Raw genomic sequence first — 23954 nt, forward strand, 5'->3', positions numbered from 1 at the left:
TCACAAAATAAATTCTAGGCTTTTGTAATATACGACCATGCATCTCCTTTATAAAACTGTAGTTTGGATCTAAAAGGGAGATTTATGCTTTCTTAATCTAGTCACAGATCACACAGGATTTTTTTTATAAGCCCTTGGGTGGAAGCACAGTGCCTATTTTAAACAAGCAAGGTTACAAGAACAGAGTTTACAACTAAACATTAGGAATAACTTTTTGACAGTAAGAATTGTTTGTAAGAGGAACGAAGTCCCTCAGAACGTGGTGGACCATCCTTCATTGGAAGTTTTTAAGCAGAGGTTGGATGGCCATCTGTCCTGGACGCTTTAGGCTAGATGACCCTCAGGGTCCCTTCCAACTCTACAGTTCTATGATTCTAAGGTAGATTAGCTCAGAAGTCATCTATTTACAACAGTAGCATAGATCTGCAACATTGGGAGCAATGGATTGTCTCTGGCTAAATCATATGAGCAGACCCATTAAAATCAGTGGGCTTAACTTAGTTACTAACATGAGAACGTAAAAAGAGCCTGCTGGATCACCATCTAGCCCAGCATCCTTTTCACAGTGGCCAACTGGATGTCTGTGGGAGACCCACAAGCAGAATTCAAGCACAAGAGCACTCAGACATATGATATAAAAGCAGTGGAAGACAGGAGTGCCTGGCGTGCTCTGGTCCATGGGGTCACGAAGAGTCGGACACGACTAAACAACAACAAACAACTGACCACCTCCATCTACCTTCTCATACACCAGACACACTTCTGCTCTATTTCTTTATTCAAACCCAGCCACCTTAAAAAATGTGTTGGTGATACCACTTGTACTGTTCCAGGAAGAACTGATAAATGAAAATAAATGACTTCGACATAAATGTGTTGGTTAGTTTTATAATGTGGCAGGAGATGGAAAGTTTGTAGCGTATTAGATATATTTATATCAAAACTTGGAAGATTAGTGTAAAAGTAACAAAAGCATCTGCATCATCCTACATATTGGTGAAAATCCCAAGTAGTCAGGCACACGCAGCACTAGTTCAGAAATGGCAAGAAGAATGAGCTATGACACAGAATTTGAGCATTGGGGGAAACCAAAGAGCAAATGCAGTGAGCAGCAAGGCCTGGAATAGCATTCTTTAGTTTCTGTTTTGGCTTAAATTTAAGAACCAAATACATTACGATGAAGAAGGGTAAAAAGCATGGATGTGGTGATACAGACTTCCAAACCACTTTGACTGAGCAAAGTAGCAAACAAGGAAGGCCCTGTCAGACTTGAGATCACTACAAGTGAAATAAGGTATGTGTTTTGACATGCAGGACTAATTCAGTGTTTACATGACTGAAACTGCTTCAGTGTTTCCTGATGAACATAATGTTTAAAGGAGAGCTACACAGAGACATGTTCCAGGAAGCTGTAATTGGCCATAGATTCAAGATGTGACAGATCGGAGTGACCACAGACACAATCTCAATTTGGAAACAAGTAAGATTTTTCTGAACCAGATGAGAAGCTTGTTTCTTGGACTATGGAACAATCACAGTGCCAGTAGTGGTTAAGCACTAAGGTAAACCTGAAGGCATTGCTTTCTTGAGACAATATCGTACAGTGGTACCTTGGATAACATACACTTCAAGTTACATACACTTCAGGTTACAGACTCCACTAACCCAGAAATAGTACCTCGGGTTAAGAACTGTGCTTCAGGATGAGAACTGAAATCGCATGGTGGCGCAGCAGCAGCGGGAGGCCCCATTAGCTAAAGTGCTTCAGGTTAAGAACAGTTTCAGGTTAAGAACGGACCTCCGGAACAAATTAAGTACATAACCAGAGGTACCACTGTATCTATTTGTTAACAGTGAATGTTGCAAGCAGAGAAAAAGTGTGCAACTTGGGAGTGAAAGCACACCTGGCATCTTTACAACAGGCAACAGAGTGTTTAGTGGTGGAAGCTCATACACTTTAAGCAGGCTCATACTGTGGGAAGGGGATTTATAGCAATAATCAAGACTAAATTTGAAAATAAAGCAAGTTGAAACCTGGAATTTTCCTTTGCACAAAAATTAAATTTAGGAAGGTGAAATCTAGTAACACTGTTCATTAGCATGTGCATAATTACACTCCTGTTTTAGATATTTGCATAGCCACCAGGAAACAATTGATTTGTAGTATACACTATTCCCTAGGGTTTAGCTTCCTGAGCAAAATACGGCTTCCCCCATTCCATGTAGAGAAGCGGAACTTGAATCTTCAGCTCTGGTGATGGGATAGCATCCTCCAATGCACCTGAGTGGAGCTTTGAGAGTCCTGTTAGCTTAGGGTGGTGCACAAAAGATTTGTGGCACACAACTTCGTTCTCCAATAGGCTAGTGGACCTCTAGAGTCTAGAGGAATGGCTGAGGGGCTGCCATGGCAGCTTTGTGTTGCAATTGGCTCACCTAAGCCGCCTTGAGTCGCTGTCAAAGGGAAAGGCAGGATACAAATAAATAAATAAATATAATAATGGTAGGGATGGCAACGGTTGTTAAGTTTTCATTGGCTTCAATAGGTACTTGATGAAATATTAGGTGATTATAGCTTTTGTCTTGTGTGCTATCTCCCATAAAAGCAGCTAGAAGTGCAACTAAAACCACAACGTATGTTTAACGTATATAAGACACTGCCTCTGTGCACACAGCGGACGCAACAGCACCCCGGGGATTCTGCCGCCGATCGATTAGAGCGCGCTGCCGCTTCCCATCATCCCCCGCGCTCAGAAAGCGTCTCTCCTACGGTTGGGCTCGCGCCGCGGCAAACCAGAAACGGCGCCTTAGCGCTGCGGGATTGGCTGCAGAGCGAAGCCACGCCTCTTCCCGCTCACCCAATCGAGAGAGGGAGTGCCAAGGTTTGATTGCGCTGAGTCCTTGTCTCGCGCTCGGCGTCTTTCCGCTCATCTCTCGCTTCGGCGTCCGCGCGCGGGTGTCTGTGAGAGAGAAGTCTGGCGGTGGCGGGTGAGTTTCCCCTCCGGCAGCTGCTTCGGTCTCCGCGCGGTGCGCTCGTGCTGCGGGGCGGGCTTCGTTCAGCGTCCTGCTTTAGCCGACGGTTTGGGAAAGCAGCCCCTCAACGGCTGAAGAGGACCGTTGGGGCGGGGTTGGCTCTCCACGCGTGTTGTGGGCTAGCTCCCTCCCCGGCCGATAGGAAGCGGGCCTGTCGAGAGACAAACGACGGAATGCAAAAAAAAATTAAATTAAAAAGCAACCCGCCACCAACAGCCTCCTCACCGAATGGTAAAACTCCCCTTCCTGACCCCTCAGCTGCTGCAATTAACGAGCGAGGGAAAGGGGCTCCTCTGCTTGAGACCTCTCGCCCGCTCTCCCTTCTTCCTGTCACATTGGTGAGGTCTCTGCAGAAGCTGCAGAGTTTGTCCTGGTAACAGTTTCTCATTCAGCTAATACTTTTTTGGTTTCAATATTTTTATATCACGGTTTAATCATATTTCCAGGTCTTTGTTTACAAAAAGTCGTTTCCTTCAGTCTCTAAACGCACGACCGTCCCTTTCTTTCGTAGAAACGTGACCCTCCGAATGTTGCAGCAATAAAACTGCTGGCACATTTGCAAAGCTGAACCGGGTCCAGGTTGGTTTCGAATTGGATCGGGGAGCGCGGGTTGAGGTTGCTGCGTTGCAGAGGGTTGGACTAGACGACCCTGGGAGTCCCTTCCAACTCTACAATTCTCAGTTTGAGGTGTTGGTGAAATGGTGGTTGTGTTAAACATCAGCTGCCTATTGAGTTAAGGGGCGGGGGGAGTTTGGCAATGTTTTTTAGTTGTGTGTGAGAGGTGTGTCCCTTTTGAATATTAATACTGCTTCTGGAAACGCATACTACAGATGGAGCTCAAGTTTGGGGAAAGTACTCTACAATTCAATGATTCAGTTATTATTTCTAATCATTATTTCTAATCTTCCTTATTACTCTTTTAATTAATTGTGCTTTTACAGTGCATTTATAAATATTTCATGTGGATGTATAAGTAAACTGAGTTTGTAGTTTTAGCCTAATTATGAAATAAACTCTTCTCTTTGCAGCTATAGCAAATATTTGCTGAGCCCCTCTGGCATGTGCAACAGTAATTTTTAACTGGCACTTGAGTTAATTCAAGTGCTTTGTACTATGTCTCTTGTACTGAATCTCTTAAGACAACTGCTGGAATATTATGGCGTGCCACCAGAATTGGTAAGCAAATATTATTGACAAGCTCAGGAGTGGGGATGTTTTATGGAAGTTTTGTATTAAAACAGAGTTAGAGCTATACAATTTTCACAGTGTTCCATGACTCCATTATGTATGCTTACCATCAGCGTCTAGGGAACATGATGAGAGGATGAGAGTCTTCCTTTGGAGTTGAGGAGAATGGCAACTGTCGGCACAGTTGCATTGATCTTAGATGCTAGATGTCTTGTTGATTTGCCTCATACTTGATAGTAGTATCTTCCATAAAAACAATTGCTCTCGTGCTAGGTAGTATTTGATAATGAAAGCAGAAGTGAGTGCTTTCTCATCAGCACCATAAGAACCTGAGTATGCACATTTCATTTAAAGGTAGGTTAAATGCAGCCCTACACCATAATAGCCTAACATTTGAATTCTAGCATTTATATAGTTATATCTGCCTTGATGTTATTGAAAGTGGCAGATTACAGACATAATCATATCTGGTTCATTAGTAATTTTGTTTTAGCAAAAGTTGTAGGTGGGTTACTCCTGTCATTTTATTACTTGCTGGGAGCTGCAGTTATGGTATTTTCAACTTGGAAAGAAATTGGAATGTTGGATTCACCATCAAGTGTTCTTCTGGTGAGTGTGGAGGAGTAGAGCAGGAAGACGGCTGAATGATTGAGAGAGAAACTTTTATGTCCTTCCTGGAGAGGAGGAGTCTTGCAGTTTCAGACTTGATTTCAGCACTGAAAGTGCCTAGAACTGCATTTATCACCAATAACATAGTAGTAAAGGAGAACATCATAAGGGACAAGAATTAGGAGTCCAACAATGTCCTTAACAAACAAAAAAAAGACTATAATAAATACCACGGAAGAGAGGCACAAACCACCCTCTGTAATCTGATTGATCTATATAATGTGAATTTACCTCTCTGTTCCACTCCCTGCTGACCTGAAGAACAAAGTGAGTCCAACTTTCTGTTCTCATTCAGGAGGGTAGTGCACCAAATAGCAGAGGGGTATTCAGTAAAATAGAGCCTCTGATTGTGAAGGCAGAGCACAGCCACCACGACTAGAGCTACCATGCTTTTTTCTAGAAGGTAGAGCTGGAAGGTTCCTCCTTCCCAGGGATGGCATGAAGTTTTCCCCTCCTGATCCTGCCTTCTTTCTGAAGAGTTAGCTTTTTCTGTTTGCTTCCCTACCCTGCTGACTGAGAATCTAGAATGTTTGGGTTGATTATAGATTCTTGGGTTTGCAAAGATTGCCTTTTTATTACATTTTTCTTTTTACAGCTTATACAGAGGTGTGAAGTTTGTCTTAATGCCTTTGCTCTTATGATTGCATCCCATCTTCCTTCAAACACCTCTTCAAGAGCACACTTCCAACAGTTATGTGCCATCTCAAGACGCTATGCAGTAAGATCATCAACATTTTTCTTTTATCCTTAATAGTGCTTATGAAGTGTGTAAGTGTTGGCCTCTCCATAGCAATTTCACTGCATGGCTAGCTTCACATTTCTGCGCTATCAGAAAAGTTCTCCAGTGTCCTTTTCCTTCACTTTTTTCTTTCTTTTCTATCTTGGGAGTCTTCCATACATGATGATGATTAATGATATTTCTATTCCACCCTGTAACCAAAGTTATTGGTGGCATACATAAAAATGTTTAAAATAAAGTATAAGCAGTGAACATAAGTTGCAGTATATGTAACACAGGACAGATTATGTAATAAAATTTAGCAAATATATGCTTTTTCACAAGCAGTTATCTCTTTGTAACTTCTACAGTTCTACACTGTGCCTTTTAATAACTTCATGTGCTATTTATTTTTGTTAATGAAATTTCTAGACTGTCCTTCATCACACACGGTTAACACAGGGTGGTTTCCCACATAATGTAACACAGCCTCATATAACATAAAACAGTAATAAACTTAAATTGCTAATAAAAACAACCATCAGTCAAACATGCTGGTGCAGAGTAAAACCAAAGGCCCAGGAAAACAAGCGTATTTTAATTTGGCTGCTGACTCCCAGCAAGGATGTTGCTATCTGTGCCTTCAGGAGAAGAGAATTCTATACTCATGGTGCTACGCTGCAACAGACAAGTTCCTATCCCCCACCACTGTAGCTGGTTGGTATGGGAGGAAGTATAACAGGGTTGCAGGTCATTTGAAGCTTTAAAAGTCAACACTAGCACCTTAACTGTGCCTGCTAACATATAGGCATCCAATACAGATCATGCAGAATAGGTGTTAGGACAGTGCAGATCAATACTCCAGTGGCAGAATTTGCCACTAGCTGGTTAAAAGACATCTCTGGATGTCTTTAAGGGATTCCCAATGTAGAGTGCATTTCAGTAGTCTAGGTGTTACTTACCTGGGAAACCTCCTTGAACTTGGTACAGCCTCCCTTTGAGTAGACATTCACAGGATTGCACTGTCAGTGTGCTTTATTGAATCTCGCCACCCCCAACCCCATTATTTCAAGTACTTTTTGACTACTGAAATAATAATAATAATAATAATAATAATAATAATAATAATAATAATAATAATAAATAAATTATTTATATCCCACCCTCAGGGTGGCTAGCATCAAAATATATAATACATTAAGACATAAAATTCAGCAATCAACTGAAATACAGCTTAAAATTGGATTAAAATCAAAATAAGATTAGATTGCTACCTGCAAATTATAACTATAACTATAGGGGTTGGGAACTTTAAGTGCTCACCAGGCTCAGCTATTTGTATGAGCTGGTGAGAAGAGTTAGAGAGGCCACTTATATGCAGGGTCTTGTAAAAGGAGAGGGGTCAGACTGAGCCCCAACCAAAGGCCTGGCGGAACAGCTCCGTCTTGAAGGCCCTGTGGGGCCTGTCAGGTCCCGCTGGGCCCTGAGCCCTTGCGACAGAGCGTTCCACCAGACTGGGGCAGGGCTGAAAAGGCCCTGGCTCTGGTCGAGGCCAGTCTAACCTCCTTGAGGCCCGGGACCTCCAAGATGTTATTGTTTGCAGACCGTAAGGTCCTCCGTGAGGCATACCAGGAGAGGCAGTCCCGTAGGTACGAGGGTCCCAGGTCATATAGGGCTTTAAAGGTTAGAACCAGCACCTTAAACTTGACCCTGTACTCCACCGGGAGCCAGTGCAGCTGATATAGCACTGGTTGGATGTGGTCCCATGGCGAAGACCCCGTAAGTAGTCTCGCTATTCTGCACCCGCTGGAGTTTCTGGGTCAGCTTCATGGGCAGCCCCGCATGGAGCGAATTACAGTAATCAAGCCTGGAGGTGATCATCGCATGGATCACAGTGGTTAGATCAGGATGAGAAAGATAAGGAACCAACTGCTTAACATGGCGGAGATGGAAAAATGCTACCTTTTCTGTAGCTGTAATCTGCGCCTCCATAGAGACGGAGGCATCAAGGGTTACACCCAGAGTCTTGACAGAAGGTGCTGTCTTATTTCGCCCCAGGAAGGGATGGGAGTTTACCCCCCAACCCCATGTCGTCTCAACCCAACCAGAGGACCTCTGTCTTTAAAGAATTTAGCTTCAACAGGTTCCCAAGCAACCATCCAGCCATAGCCTTTTGAGAGATACAATACATAAATTAATGTAGCAGGTAAAATAAACATGCTGAATCAGATGCCAATCATTTTATGGAAACAGTTTCCAACTGAAGCATTCCTGGGGAACCGCCCCCCCCTTTTTTTTACTAAAAGTATGATTAAAATTGATGATTGGTGTTTACATTAAAATCTTGCACAGTAACAATCACTTTTATTTGCTCAAACAGTAAGTGTTTGTGTCTGCTACTAAGTTGAAAACCAGCCTACACTTTTTTAATTGCTACAAAACACATCTATCTTAAGGTTTCGGTAATGTGCACATACATTTTATTGGCTAAAATATAGATGACAAAGCAACAAAAGTTATTTTATTGGTTGACAGCTGTTTTAAAAATATTCTCATTTAACTTGAAGAGGATTGCTTGATTCTTAGGTGTCCTGGGCGTGGGAAAGAAAAAAGTATGGATCTACCCGAAGTTTCGTTCGCAGACTGGGGAAGTATCTTTCATTAACTCCTTGTCCAAGGCCTCAGTTTCAGGTATAGGGGTTATTGCAAAGTGTAAGATTAATACAATTTTAATACATTATTTAAAATCATGTTCTGTGTGGCATAATAATGTAGGGAACAAACAGCAGGCATCCCTAAATGAATTCTACTGGAATTCTACTGATGTTTAGGATTTGGAAATTGGTAATAGAAATGTATTTTGTGTTATGGTAGAAATGATTATTATCCAGCACTGAGAATTAAGGAGGAAAATTGATAAAGGGAAGGGAAAATCTGAAATATTTCTATGCTATGAATATGAAAAAGAAGTATTTGAGAGTCCAAAGCGAAATGATTTTGGAGACAATTAGATCATCTATGCTGTAGTACTTTGGAAAAAAAAGTACTGAATACTATCTGCTAGCCATTGCAAATCAGCTAAAAGATGGTGCTGTAACTGTGCTCCTGAAAAACGAATTGAGAGAATTGTGCTCTCTCCCACTTAAGTGTTGGCTTTGGGGACATTCCGAAGAGTTATGGTGGTAGTGCCTTCAAAGCTCTTGAAACAATATGTACAACCCTGCTGTTGATAGTTCTAGTTTACCTCATCTTAAATGAATGATTAGAATTATCAAAGATAAAGACAAGGAGTTAAAAAGTGGTTGGAAGTATGGCATTGCTACCAAAGAGAGCAATAAAGAGTTGTCATGTTGGAGGCTGCTTCTTGCCATTTGTGTGCAGTGGCTTGCCATGGTGATACTCACCATGTCTCACCTTTCTTTGCCCTTGTGGTTTGATCCATGCGGTGAGCCTCTGCCCATCACATATTGACACACAGAGGCAGGCAACCCACAGCGGCTTAATTGGTGGCTGATTTGCCTGTTCTTGCTCTCAAAAGGTTATTCTGCTTGGCAAATAGCTGATAGGATATCGGACAGGACAACAACATGGTGCCTCCTGCACCACTCACTAAACAGAGAAATAATTCATTAAAATACTAGTGGATGCTTGATATTTTTATTTTAAAAAATACTGATATACATTTATAGACTCTTAATAATATTTCTTCCCTGCTGCCTTAGGTAATCCAGAGTTTTAATTCTTTGACATCTGAGCAAAGTATTTCTAGTAGCTCTGTTACACCATCTCTTGCTGATGTTTTGTGGATGGCAGAAAATGAAAGAGAACCATACGCTAGATTTAGGTAACTAAAACTGACATGTCTTTAGAATAAATGTATGTTTTATAATGGAAGTCTCAGTGTTTCTTAGTTACTGCTTTCCTTACTTGAGAGACAATAACAATCAGCATTTGATTTTTTATAAGAAAATCATCCAAGCTTTTGCAGTCACATTTATATTTCTTAGTAATGGGTTTTATCCTGAGAATGGAGAGTGAGGGAAGATGAGGATGGTGGTTTTCTCATTCCCTTTCCTTCTGCCCACCCACCGAGAAATGCCTCTCTTGAATGTCAGGAGACCCCCCCAGAACAGTGGCATGGGGGATTTTATTGAGAGAAGAGGATTGCCCAATATGTAATAGAAGCACTTTGTACAAGTAGACTTCTGATTTTGCATAAGAATATAAGATGAACCTGCTGAATCAGGCCAGTGGCCCACCTAGTCCAGCATCCAGTTCTTTCAGTGGCCAACCAGATGCTTATGAGAAGTGAACAAGCAGGATGTGAGTACAACTGCACTCTTCTGCACCTGAGAGAAATGACCATGAAACACAGACATATATAGAATTGTGCTGCAGAGCACCTAATGTTGAGTTCTGTCATGGTCAGATGAATATGTTTGTATATCTCTTTACAGTAATAATTTTGGCTTTTTCAGTGTTTCCTCTGTTCACTTATAAATCTATACATTGGTATTTTCTAGATTTGATGAATGGAGAGGAGTTGTGCCGGTTGCTACAGAAGGAAGTATGCAAAAATTAACTGTTGTGAATGAAGATGCATTCAAAAAAATTTCTGCTCTTGAGAATGAATTAGCTCATCTTCGTGCACAGATTGCAGCAATTGTGGCAGTGCCTAGATCAGGAAATGATCAACCATGTAAGCCTGTCTTTGTGATTCCTGATACATGTGTCCATGCATGGCTCCTGCTCTTCATAATGTCCAGTCACACTGCCATCTCATAGCAACATTTATATAGAAAACTGTCTTGATAGTTCATTATCCTGCACACAGTGTGCATATGTTTAAAAATGAGATATGTAGTGTAGGCAAGAGAAAATGAAATAACATATATTAGAAATAGAAGTCTAGTCAACACACTAGATAGGAAAGTTATTGGGAATTTTGCCTAAATCCAAAGAACTCGCAATTATTTCTGTATATTCCTAGGGGGGAACAGCATTCTTCCCCGCCCCCTCAATGCTGCCTGGTAAACTTCTTTTCAGATTGAGGGAAAGATCAAAAGCAATTGTGAAATAGTATAGAGGTCTACTGTTCAAACAAAAAAGGGGGTGTAATGGCTGTTGTCTGTTGTAAAATATTCATTAATTATGTAAATAAAAAATGGGGCTCTGTGCATTGCCCATATTTTACCATTGTACCATACCAGCTGAAAATGTTACTATATTCTTCAGGATTCAGCCTTTTAGAAATGAGGATTATAAACACTTTAACAAATAAATTTGTAAACATTTTCTTTTATCCCTTATAGCTATAGTAATGTGCTTGAAAAGGTGTAATAGTGATGTCTGAAATCTTAAACTAAAGAAGGACTGTAAGTGACTTCAGTGGTGGGAGGTTGTCCAGTATAGTTTATTTACCATATTTTTATCCAATTCTTTCTCCATGGAATTCATAGCAGTATTTATAATATTACATTTTGCAATATTTCTGAGGAAACCTAGGTTAAGACAGAGTCACTCAGTAGTTGTCATGGCTGAACAGGGATCTGAATCCAAGTCTCCCTGGTCCAAGTCTGAAATCTGCCAGAACCAGTGTAGTATAATGATTTGTCTGTTGAATAATCTTTTTTAAAGAACCTTTCAAGGTAGTATGATTTTGTTCCTTGGTGTCTTCTGTTGTTTCATGGAAGACAACTCTTGCTAGACTTTGCAGGTAGTGTTACAAGTGCATCAAAGGACCTTCATGTCATTGTCATATCAACATTAAAGTTCCCTAATATCATCTCTTTAATTGTTTAATAGGTTCAGGCATTGTGAATTCCTCAAACATGGCCTTTAATGCTCTCCCACAGCCAGGAGTGACTTCGACACCAGTCCCAAGTTCTCACATCGCTGTTCCTCCACCGCCACCAGCACCACCATGTCCAGCTGTACCGCTATCTAATTTTGATTCCCGTAATTCAGCCATTGAGCTTATTAAACAACGTCGGGCTTCAAGTAAGATAAGAAATACTACAGATAGTACAGGTTGGCAGAAGGAAGAAGCTCTTCCCACTATGATGGATGTTCTGAAGGATATAAATAAGATCAAACTAAGAGCAGTTGAGAGGTATGTTGAGCAGAATATGTGTTTGAAGATAAAATAATGAATATAAAATACGGTCAACATCTTCCCTCTGAGAAGTTATTTAAGAGTGCCTGAAACTGGTGTTATATGCACAGGTGCCTAGCTGCTGTCAGCGCCCACTCCTGCTTGAATGCACTTGGACTGATGAGTGAATACATAAATTGTGCAGAGAACTCACACTGAACTAGCAAAATTATTTCCCCTGAAAATCTAAGTTGGTGCTCATAACCTTCCTTCATTTCCCTGTTCTGCTGAGTGGGTGACAGAGGACATGGCATTGAAACCTCTCCTGATAGTTCATTATAACTGCTACAAATCATTTTTGCTATATAATGTATGTAACTCTAAATACAGTCGCACCTTGGTTCTCGAAGGTAATCCATTCCGGAAGTCTGTTTGACTTCCAAAACGTTCAGAAACCAAGGTGCAGCTTCCGATTGGCTCCAGGGGCTTCCTGCCCTCAAGCGGAAGCTGCGTCGGACATTCAGCTTCTAAAAAACGTTCAAAAATCAGAACACTTCCAAGTTTTCAGCATTTGGGAACCAAAACATACAAGTACCAAGGCATTTAAAAACCAAGGTACAGCTGTACAACCTCAAAGCGGTTTACAAAGATGATAAAAATCACATCAAGATGGCCAATAAAAATCAATGTTAAAAACAGTTTTTTTGAAAATGAAGATCAATAAAATCAAAAGCTAAAAGTATATGTTCTACAATTTGTTGAATCCGAATAATAGCCATAACAGGTTAGCTTCCTTTTTTTCCCTATGGAGTCTTTTCTTGGATCTGAAAATGAACTGAAATCAAGAATGAGGTGCATGATAGCAAATGCATGCATTTGATACCTGAACGCATCAGCACATCACAAATTTGCACGAGGTTGTGCTGTTGTGAAGGTGCCTACTTGTCAGGTAGTTCAATACATCTTGGAGTCAGCTCCCCAGACATAGCTGAATAATTGGTTACCAGTTTTATATGAAAGTTCAAGTGCCTCCTTCATGCTCTCTCACATGCAGCTGAACTCATGGATCTACAGTGGACTCAATGAGTTCTTTAACTCTCTTCCCCAATACTAGGCCAGGTGCACATAGTGTCAAGTGTACAACAAGATACCCAGAATTTACTTTGCATGAGAATGCATTGATTCATTTCAAAGTGACCCTTTGCTTGCAGAAAGCACTTTGATCCAGTGCTTTGATCCTTTCTGTTGAACAGGGAAGAAAACAACTTTCGCAGATACCTCTCCTTGTGCCACTTCCCATGCTATTCTCAATCCTCAATCCTTTGAAGCAGATTTGTGAAGACTTTGGTGGTTGAAGGGGAGAGAGGGAATACATGAAAGTTTTCTCTTTCCTGATTGTATTGTCAGAAACCTCCCTGGAATAAAAAAGCCTTCTATCTGTGGAGGGTCACAGAACTGAAGAGGGTGGCAAGTAGAACTGCATGCATTTACTATGTAGGAGAAGCAGCATCTTTGACTGAAGATTGTAAACATTTTGGCACTCTTTCCAGATCACCAGGAGGTACACCTCTACCCAAAACAAAAAAAAGAATTGCATCACAGTGGGATCCAGCAGCTTTAATAGCAGAAGCTCTTAAAGAGAAATTTGCATCACAGAACAATGATGATTCCTTTGATAAAGAGAACAGATCCTATGGTACTTCTCCATTTTCCAGTCCAGATACCCCAGTGGTATGTATCTGGGTTTTTTGTTAATGGCTTCTATCATTTATATATGGCATGAATACTAGTGATATAGAATGAAGTCTAATAGTGTCCAGTGTTATGATCTCAATTAAAGGGGGGGGGAATCAAATGCTAAATAGTTTGTCATTTTATTAATTATTGATATCTTTGTACAGCTCTTCATTAAAATTGCTAGAGCAACCTACACAAGAACATATAAAGTCAGTTAAAATACACTTACAGCTTACAGTTTATATTAAAAGAAACATTAACAATCATAACAGGTGAAACTGTAGTACAGCATAAAAAAGATCAGCAGCATTGAAGAGATCTAAAACATACTAAGAGATGTAACCAAATTTAAAAGGTTAATGCTGCTACAAAAGCATTAAGCATGGTTTTAAAGCTAGTGGAGGAAACTTGAGAGTGGACTTCCTGAAGGAGGCTCCCATGTTCCCATTATGATCATTTACCCATGAATTAAGGATTGGGAGAGGGTTGCCTCTGCACTAGCTGAACGTCTTTCCCATCCTTGCCCAGTGCTGGCAGTGCTTTCCATCTTCTGCATTAGGGGCCAGTAGAAGGGGGCTTACTTTCAAAGTACAGGGATGGCTTGAATTCTTCTGTTGTCTTACAGAGAGGATGCCACACAGTAGCTGTACAGTTGTGATCCTAAGTTTATTTTCTTGTGATACTTTCTCTTGACCCTTATTGAATTCAGAATGAGTTTTTTAAATGAGTTAAAAAATAAACTGCCATTCAGTAGTTTCAGTTATTCAGAAGCTGGTGGGAGATTTACAGATGCATTTTGAATTAAATAAATAACTGAACAACAATAATTGCATATGTATACTGCTCATATTTACAGAGACATTAAAAATACAACAGGTACATCCAAAATTAGCAAAACCAGTTATAAAAGCATTAGCAAAATATACCAACATAGACACAATGGCTAAGAACAATTAAAAACCCATATAAAATGAGTTTAGCCACATAATACTAGAACATGACAAACTCAAAGTGGGAAAGGAAGTTGTGAAGCAACCCATGAAACTCTTTGTCAGGAAGAGCAGCTGATTTGTTCACATTGGACATAGGAGCAGGTGATGAAATAATTCATTCATTGCGGCAGACTGTCCTATTATCATTTTATTTATTTTGCTAAAATATTTAGTGCATATTTCCATCTAATATATGGAAGCCCAACATATTTCATATCAAAATGCTTCTTTTAAAACAGATAAGTCATTTCCTAACAAATTGGTTCTTTATTGTAGGCCTATGTTTGACATTCTCACTCGCTCTACATTGAAGTTTCTTGCTTGGCCTGTTCATTAAGATTGGAGAAAAGTGTTAATCAACTCATATTTTCCTCTTCAATCTTTTCTAAAAATAGCATTTAAAATGTGTTTTGTTTCAGGTTGGCTGTCGCGTTTTGAAGCCAAGTATGAAGCAGACGCTTATTAGAACTAAGGAGCTGATGTAGGTATCACCTGCAAAACCAGCAATTCATATTTAGCCATGGTGTAGAGCTTCTTGAGAAAAGCTCTGCCACTGGTTTTGTAGACCTCAATACTGTGCTATAAAGCAACGGCTTTTAGAGCTAGCTGTTTTTCATTAATCTACTTCAGCAGCCAAGCATCTGGAATTTGTTTGTGTAAAATATTTTATCAGCAAGAGTATGTTTTACTGGTTTTTATAACAACTTTCTAGTCTGGGCTGCAGAATTTAAAGCAGACACATAAACATGTCAAAAAAAGGAAGAGAATAGTACCGTAGAAACAAAATGTAAATTAATTTGGTTATATGTAGATGATAATATATTTACGAAACAGTATCCTGTTCATTTGTTTTCCTGTAACGGGATTAGCTGTTGTGTGAAGAGTTGATGCGTGATGTGGCTTTTGGCCTCTCCCCTGCACATTCACATTCTCAGCAGCCTTATGTCAACACATTGAGATGTCTCTGCAGAGGGAGCATCTGTCCCACCTAACACATGTAACTTTTCCCCATCAACTGGGACCCTTATGTACAGAGCTTGCATGTGCTTGATGGGCTTTCCCTTTGCTATCTTGCCCCCAATGCGTTTACAATGAGGGAGAGGTTGGAGGTGAAGACACAAAGACAGGACCAGTGGACAGAGCCCCACTTCCTCTTACATGATTGCTAATTTCATGATGGGAACATCACTGAATAGGACTAATGTGTTGATAATAAGGAATAGCTTCCTCAAAATTATCCCTTTCTCAATTTGATTCAGTGGTGCAGCCTTATAAGATCTCAATAATTGGCACCAGTGGTGTTTGCTTGGTTTTGAGTAAGAGACCATTAATTTCCTTGAATACTGTAAAAGTTTGTAAAGAAAACACAGGAACTGTGTGCATATTTGAAATGCATGATTCAAATAAATATTGCTGTTGACTATTTGCACTCCAGTAAATTTTGCTTACAAAAGAAATCTTTTATGTCTAAACTGTATGATCATTCTCCATGACTGAAATATTTCAGATTTCGTAGTCGTGAAGATTTGTGGAGAAATATAAGCTATATGATATGTCATTCCCCTTGTAACTTACAATACACTATACAGGGTGGAAGTGTTATCTAAAAAAAGTTTGCATCTCTTCTACCACAACCATTTAAACTCTGGATGCCCCGTCATACATGCAACCTAGATATTGCACAGCCCAGGGAGTTTCTGGATTTTACCCATAATGTGTGTTTATCAGGTTCTCCTCATGTATTCAAACCTTCTGGTGGACTCTTGCGGACTTTTGAGTGTTGCTTTTTATTTATTGTATTTTTATTTACTTACCGTATTTATATTTTTATTTATTTTCCCAGTTATAGTGCATTGTTCCTTATAATTCTTGCAAATGGTTTTTTTTTGTGTGGCTGGCAAGCAGAGGAAATTTGGTTTCCTTCCCTGCGATTAAATTGCTTCCTTCTGATAATTTGTTGCTTGATATTTTGTATTCTGTTCCATCATTGCATGGTTCTTACTCAAGGGAGAGAGAACTTTTAGTTCTGTATTGATATTTGCATAGACAAAGACATTACTTGGCCTGTATCATAAATAATGTGGCCTGTATCATAAATAATGTGATAGCAGTAAATGCATGTAATTTGAATGTTGGCTATGTGTGCCTGTTTAGTTATTGAGTGATGTGCCACTCTAGAGCTAACAGTACATTGATGTCTGTCTTAGTATGTCACCTCTTAATTGTAAACAATTAGCAGTGTGTGATATATAGCCTTTTAATATTTAAACAGTGGGTTAGAGATACCTTGGAAGCCATGTATGGTTGGGTGTTTTTTGTGGCGGTAATGGAAATTCTAGGACAAATTAAAAGATAGGCATTTTACATGCACTTCCCCACAAAACATACAGATTTCAATGCTTTTGAATGCATTTCCTCTTTTAATATGACTTTATTTACATAAAATACATATTTTTCTGCACAAGTTTTTTGGACCAAAACTATTGCAAAATCCAGAGGAATGTATGATTGCATTTTGAGCTGAAAGGACGATCGGAAAAATACGGAACAAATTCCTTCGTCATCCTGGTTGTGAAAATGGTATCTCAGTCATATCCTTTACCGTAGATGTTAATGACCAACCCATGTATTTTAAATGTGATTAACACATGCTTCTAACCACCAGAGGGCAATCTGATACTATAGCTTTGCAAAAAAAATAGTTTTGCCTGTCTTCCATAGACAGCACCTTTTCTTCCCAGAAGCAGAGTTTAACAACCAAATACCTAGGGGTTTTTTTTAGTCTGTTGATATTCACGCTATAAAGTTTCTAGGTCTTCGTAGATACTAAAAGAACTTGAGCGTAGAAGGCTAGTTTCTCAAAAGCTGCAGTTGCCTGGTGATAAACAGGATTCCTGCATATCCAGAGGTAAATTCCCCTCTCTGTGGGCTCATTACCACATATTTCTCTACTATTGGGCTATGCCACTTGTTCTGTTACCAGTCCCCCGCACGCTGATTTGTATGGCATCCCCATTCTGTTGGTGTCTTTAGAAGATTACAGCTGCACCAGCACTTGGAACTAGACCAGCTAGCTGACCAGCTATTTCTTAATGTAGTATTATGTGGACTGTAGTGACCGTGGTATTTCTTGTGTGAGTTCTTTGCTCAGTGTGCTTGCTGCTGTCTTCCCCTTCTCCCTGTGGTCTGTTAATATTTATCAGTGGAGTGAAATCTCTACAAGTGCTCAGTCCTCATGATGCATGGTTGTTCTGTGTCTTCTGGTGCTTGTGCGTCTCCTGATACTGTATGGGAGCTCTAACTCTTGGCAGTTGTGTTTTGCAGGTCTCTCTTACATTTCATACGGTCTTCTCTCCAAAACCAAAAAATCAATGCATTGCATGGCATAGAGTTACCATTGCCTGGCACAGAATTAGTAATCACCTCTGTAGCCTGGATTTCTTGGATCTCTGGATCCTGAGATGCAAATGGGACTTGAGGTTCCTTTATCTGGAGCATATTCTAGGGCTTATTTTTTATAAAGCAGATCATAAGAATTTTGGTGCACTAACATACCTCCCATAATCCAGTAATCTGCCCTCAAGTTATTTTTAGTATCTTAAATAATACATTTTATCTGATAAAACTTTTTGCTTCATCTAAGGAGTTTTGCATCTTTTAAAATACTGATGTTTTTTCCTACTGCATTTTACCATGCATTAAGCATTATTTCAAGTTAAATAAGTAGAAGGGGGAAACTCAGCTATAGAAAATATCATCATGCGAATAGAGACAGCACTTTGGTTGTGGTTTATTACTTTTAATTTGCTTATCTTTCAATTGATAAATGAGCATTGGCTTATATTTCACACTAGGGTTAATATAGGTTGACTGACTTCTCTGTACTTGGTGTTGACTAACTTTTATATTTATGGATATTTGATAAAACACACTGCACAGAACTCTGACACTTGGAAAATTATGGAGTGCAGTATGTTCTCAACTGCTGGAAAAGCCCGAAAATGGGATCAAAATTTCTAGCATGTTAACTCATAATGCAGATTGGCATAGGCAGACCAAGTAACAAATGGCATGAAATTGAACGTTGGGCTATAGGAGTCATGTTACCCTTTCCCACCCTCATCAGTTTTTGATTTGGTAATGGAGAATTTCTACTAGCAGTCAGAAATACATGGTTTGTTTCCTTGACTCACAAATATAAAAGTTATTATGATACCTCTGTGACCAAGAAGGGCTTCAAGAGATCCTGATGGGGGGGGCGGGATCCTGATTAAAGAAAAGTGAGAAAATAGGGGATGTTTTGACATCTAAAAGTTGAAGTGCAGTCTGAGAACTTCTTACTAATTGTATGACGTGCTCTAAGAGGGCCAAACCACACGGATTGCTGTGATAAGAAGTATTACCCACTCCTGAAGCAATTCTGAACTGTAGGGGGATTTTCAGAAATAGTCTAGAGTGTTTAGCGGGCTTGTAGAATTCAGCCTGTACTTATAAACAGCATCTGAAAGTGGCAAAAATTCTTGTGAAGATGCAAGCACAAAGCAAATGCTTGACTAAATTGGCTAAAATGTGAGAAATGCACATATGCAAACATCATCCTTCTGTATTTTTTTTATTAACAGTTATCTTTTGACATGAATACTTACAGCAGTATGTTAAAGATACAGTTTAGTTCTTGGCATCACTGCATAGCAGTCACAATTTCACACAAGGCCTTGTTCAGACCTAACACTAAACCACAGTTTGTCTGTTTAACTTAACTGTAGTTTGTACATCCAAACCCTCCCCAGCCACCTAACTATGGCTTATATACAACCAGGATATTAGAATATGAAACCATGGTTTGAAGCTGGTTCATGATTCTCTGCTTGCTTGAACTGTGTTTTTCATTGCAGCCAAACTTGCTATCCTGGGTTAATCCTTTTTGTTCCAGCCTTCTACCCCACCCACCCACATGGGGTAAGAGTTGTTAGAAAATGTTCATGCAGCCAAGTGAATCTCACTGGCAGTTTTCCAGCTCTTTCCTTCATTCCTCCTCTGCCTAGATTAGGGTCCCCCCATGCCATGCCAAGCTCTTCCTTTTCATCCTGCCAGCGTAGCTCCAGTTTGCAATGAGAAAATTTATGCCATTTTTTTACTAGCATGTATCCAAGAGCACATGTTGAAAGCATTCCTTTGTTCTTAGCATCTTACCCCAATTTTAAAGACAAATGCAGCTTCACAAAAATCCTATCTATAGCAAGTACATGAAGCTGACCTTTGTTCTTCCCCATTTATGTGCTTTTGGCAGTTCTGCTTCTGGGAAACCCTCATGACCCTTCAGTACTTAGCTCTCTGAAGTCCCCCTTTGGTCAGTATCATGCTATCACCATGGACTCAGGCAGTCCAAGGATGATTGCTCACTCAGAGTAATCATACTAGTACCAAGGTTTGAAGATTGTAAACAACGTGTGATAGCAATTATTGGGGAGAGTGTTTTTTTTAAAAAAAATTACATAAACACTCTGTGTTACTTTGTATTCCCTTGGAAAGATGATGTTGTTTATGTGTGTCAGCTGCATTAGCAATATTTCAGCTCTGCTGCTGTAGAATAGTAGTAGCTGGTGTTACAGAAGCAAAGGACAAGAAAGAGAGAGGGGTTTTTATTGACACATGAAGACAAGTGCAAAAGGGAACTCTAGAATATGAACTGCATTGAGGCGATACTTAGCCAGCTGTCCAAAGAAATGTCCTTGAAAGGGTTCAGTTGTTGCATTCATCAGTGCTGTGCAAAGATGAACACTCTTTAAAGCTTTTTAAAATTCTCACCTCACAATAAGCACTCTGGGGTAGAACCATGCACTATGCTGTTCTACTATAAACTAGCCTCACTCCTAGATACAGATGCCACCCTTGGCTACTGGGCAGTCAGCAGCATTGGTGGCCAAGACAGGCTGCTCCATTGCTGGCTAGGCAGATCTTCTCTCCTGCTCCTGGAATTTCTGGAGAGGCATCTTCGCTGGCAAAGCTTCAGTAAGTGCCATTATCATGGTAGCCATGTACAAACATCAAGAGGACAAAGAGGCTGATGGTGACTGTACCAGAAACAACTGCTATATCAGCCTAAATGTTCTGTCAGATGCCTCCGAGGAACTGTGCAATGGGACCAAAAGGGCCGATGAATTGCCTGTGTATTTCCTACAGTCTTTTGAGGACTGGTTCACCACCTTCCTTAGGTTCCAAGATAGGAAAAGAAGAAGAGCAACCACCATCCAGAGCTCTAACTACAGGTAAGAAACTTGACACAATGCAGACCTTGGCCCCATTGATAGGTCTGGAAGAAGTCGGAGTCAGGAATTGATTTTTAGAAAGTTGGGAGCTGACTTCAAATATGTTCAGGTATGAAACAGAGGTTGGTGGTTTGGGGTATGTTCATGTCTGTGGAAAGAGTCCATCTTATTATGGTTGGGTAGTTTGGTGTTTCATTTGCAGCTAAGAGGGTCTCTGGAAGCAGAAATTGGGCAAGAGTCTTTTGTGTTTACTGGGTGATTGGTAAAGCTGGGTGGGTGGTTCTTTCAGAGCTGGTGTCGGATGATTGAGTATCCACTGGAATAGTATATGCATCCCTTCCATTATCATCAGTCATGTTTGGGGGTGGCTAACAAATTTCAGAGAAATGGCCATGGAACTTCAGCGAGATGTCTTGCAGCAAGAAATTATTTTATTCAGGAGGATTGAGAGGGAAGGATTTAGAAATGTGTAGGGCATTCTAAAGAATCTGGGAAGGGAGGAAAAGTTTATGGCTTGTGTTTGGCATGAGGTGTAACAAGTATGTTCCTGCCCCATTTTTGTAGCTAGGTAGTAGTAAGAGAACCAGTAATGTGAAGGCCATGCCATTCCTTGACCACTGCAGGGGCAGCAGAGTGGGCAACAAACCAGCATTACACAAAACAATCCATGGTATCAATTGTGAACAAAATGCATGGCTTGGTAAACAAACTGGTTTTAACGAACTGTGGCTTGGTGTTATGCTCAAACACAATCTATTGCTTCCTTTCAGCTTAATGCATATTCATACGCAATCATAGTAGCTAAAGTTTGGTCCTACATTTGGTTTTGTTAGGACCATGTGATACTATTTGGCGTAGCTTTATGTAAAAAGATGTGCTTTATACTCAAGTCTAACTTCTATTTGCATGTAAAATTTATGTACCTAAATATATATATGATTGAGTGTTACCAATGCTATGCTCATCATCTGTTAGCAGGAGAGGAATGGAGCCAATTTTCAGTGATCCCCAAATTAAAAAATCTTCTTTGGCGGATCCCCCCAGCCCTTCAGAACAGATTTAGGGAAGCATAGGTAGGTAGCAGAAGGGAGGGGAATAATTGGAAATTGCCTAAATCTCTGTTTTGCTGACATGCCTTCCATCAGTTCAGTGGAGAGACAGCAGTGGATGCCATCCGCTGTGCTGAAATATTTGCCACAATACAAAAGCAAGAGTTTCTTTTTGCAGTATGGTTCCCACACAAATAAATGCTGTTGAGGGTGTCTTATGCCCATATCTAGCTAAAGAACTCAGACTCACCCGTGAATAGACTGCTTGGTACATGACCTACCAGAATAAAATTGTCCATGATAGCCATTCTTCCATTCAAAAATGAAAGAAGATAATGCCCAGAGAAATCTTGTTTTTCAGACTTGGGGAGAACATCAACATACTCTAGAATTTTTGTTTATTTGTCACTTCCAGATAAATGTGATTAGGAACTGCAGCCTTTATTTAAAGTGTGTTTCACTGAAATCAGTGAGACTTCTCACAAGTATATGAATATAGTTTTGGAATATTTGAGTAAATTGCAGCTAGGGTTTTAAAGTGCACTGGTATCACAATGCGGCCCACTTGCCCACCTAAATTGAAAAAGAAAGGAATCTGATAAGAATTGTAGAAAAATGTCAAAGTGGAGTAAAATATTGAAACATTCAGTAATTTATCCTTTTCAGCAATCTGTTCATCCCTCATTTATGGTTGACTTCAATCTTCAGAAAGACACAGAGATACCACGGTAGGTAATTAAGGTTAAAATAATAATCTATGGAATTCTAATTAGCTTTTTCTTATCCTGATATGTGGAAGAAAATCTTGAACAGTGTTTGCTATAGTTTTGACAAGTTAATGCTGCTATTACTATTTATATAAAGCTCCTTTCTTCACAGAGTGAAATATGGCTTCAAAGTCCATTTTCACACTAATCTAAAGAGATCACACTAGTATTTTATTTTTTCAACCTAAGCTTTCCTTTCTGCCTTGGGACTTACTAAGGTTTACATTCCTTTGGCTTGGAGACTCTGTGGCTCTTGCTGTGTATTTCTTAGTTCTGGTTTTTGGCAAATCACTGATATTTCACTTCTTAATGCTTGCTTTTAGTATCTGTTTTTTAAACTAATGGAAGTAGCACTTCAAGACATTCATTCACACAACCAGGTTTCTCCTACAGTAGGTTGTAATTTATCATGTGCTGGTGGCACGGATATTATTAAACGAACAGTGCACTCATCTGTGTCAGGGAAGCTGAGACACAAAAAACTGATTACTGCTCTAGCTGTGTGAATTGGCTATATGGAGTTACTATAGGCCTCATTAAGGCAATGAAAGTGTGGGTGTTTCCTAAGCACAGATGTACCATATCTCGTCCAGAGAACTCTGAGTTTAATCAAAATGTAATACTGTTGTGTAGCTGTATGTCATAGAGTTCTTGAGCACTGTTGTTCAGTGAATTTCTTGCAGTTTGCTCAGTACACTTTCTTCCACGTTGTACAAAGGGAGAAAAAGCTTTATATTTCAATCTCTGAGCAGAAGTAAGCTCTTAATTTGACTTGCAAACAAAATGTTCTTTTGCATTGTTGTGAGTTTGCTTTTCTGCTGTGTTCCAGTTCAGGCAACACCTAAGATTTCATGGTAGTTGACTTGTTCCTTATTTTGATGATGAATTTTTTTGAAATCAAAAGATAGTTAAACTTTATGATGATTCACATTTCCATTGCAGGATGCATACAGAAGAATGGGCTGACGTGTAATTGTATGTACTCACTTGCCTTTTGAAATTAATCTGTCATAGAAACTCCCTCATAATTGTATAACAGTTTGGTTATCATGGAAATTAAGCAGTACTTATGTAATAAGAAATTTTATGGTAAATCTGGAAGTAGATCACACCTAATAGTCACATAAATTATATGTGACTAGTGTAAAAAAATAATGGATTGGATGATTTTTCTTTAAATTGTTAAACACATCACACTCTCAAACAAGTCCAGGAAATCTTGTATTTTTCTCTGAATTTCAGCAAACCAAAATAAGATGTAACTATCATCATGAAATGTGCTTGGTGAAGTACTAGTATATAAGCAAAACCATTAATGGTTCTACTTGTATATAGGAGAAAGTGAGTCCAGAAAATTTCCCCCCTATATATTCCGTAATCAGTTACTCCCATATTTCTGCTAATTTTGGTATGCGAAACTGAGTTCATGAGATTCAAAATG

General features: G+C 39.7%; 1 protein-coding gene across 5 annotated transcripts in view; it reads left to right on the top strand.

Moving 5' to 3' along the window:
* Window positions 1-2845: 2845 nt before the first annotated feature.
* MTFR2 (mitochondrial fission regulator 2) overlaps window positions 2846-23954 on the top strand; it is a 31957-nt gene continuing 10848 nt past the window's right edge. For 2 of the 5 annotated variants that reach the window (XR_013392240.1, XM_028723506.2), the window contains exons 1-11: window positions 2847-2985; window positions 4059-4206; window positions 5483-5605; window positions 8192-8296; window positions 9328-9449; window positions 10129-10304; window positions 11411-11717; window positions 13250-13430; window positions 14848-14909; window positions 22413-22474; window positions 23456-23488. Coding sequence is in view for 4 of the 5 variants with exons in the window: in XM_028723506.2 (XP_028579339.2) it covers window positions 4144-4206; window positions 5483-5605; window positions 8192-8296; window positions 9328-9449; window positions 10129-10304; window positions 11411-11717; window positions 13250-13430; window positions 14848-14909; window positions 22413-22474; window positions 23456-23488 (1234 nt within the window). In the remaining variant the exon portion in view is untranslated. Of the gene's footprint in view, window positions 2986-3038; window positions 3262-3541; window positions 3610-4058; window positions 4207-5482; window positions 5606-8191; window positions 8297-9327; window positions 9450-10128; window positions 10305-11410; window positions 11718-13249; window positions 13431-14847; window positions 14910-22412; window positions 22475-23455; window positions 23679-23954 lie in introns of those variants that run through there. The other 3 variants (XM_077925965.1, XM_028723505.2, XM_077925964.1) reach the window with 3 other exon arrangements.

This window comes from Podarcis muralis, chromosome 3, assembly GCF_964188315.1.
Source record: "Podarcis muralis chromosome 3, rPodMur119.hap1.1, whole genome shotgun sequence".
NCBI classification, from domain to species: Eukaryota; Metazoa; Chordata; class Lepidosauria; order Squamata; family Lacertidae; genus Podarcis; species Podarcis muralis.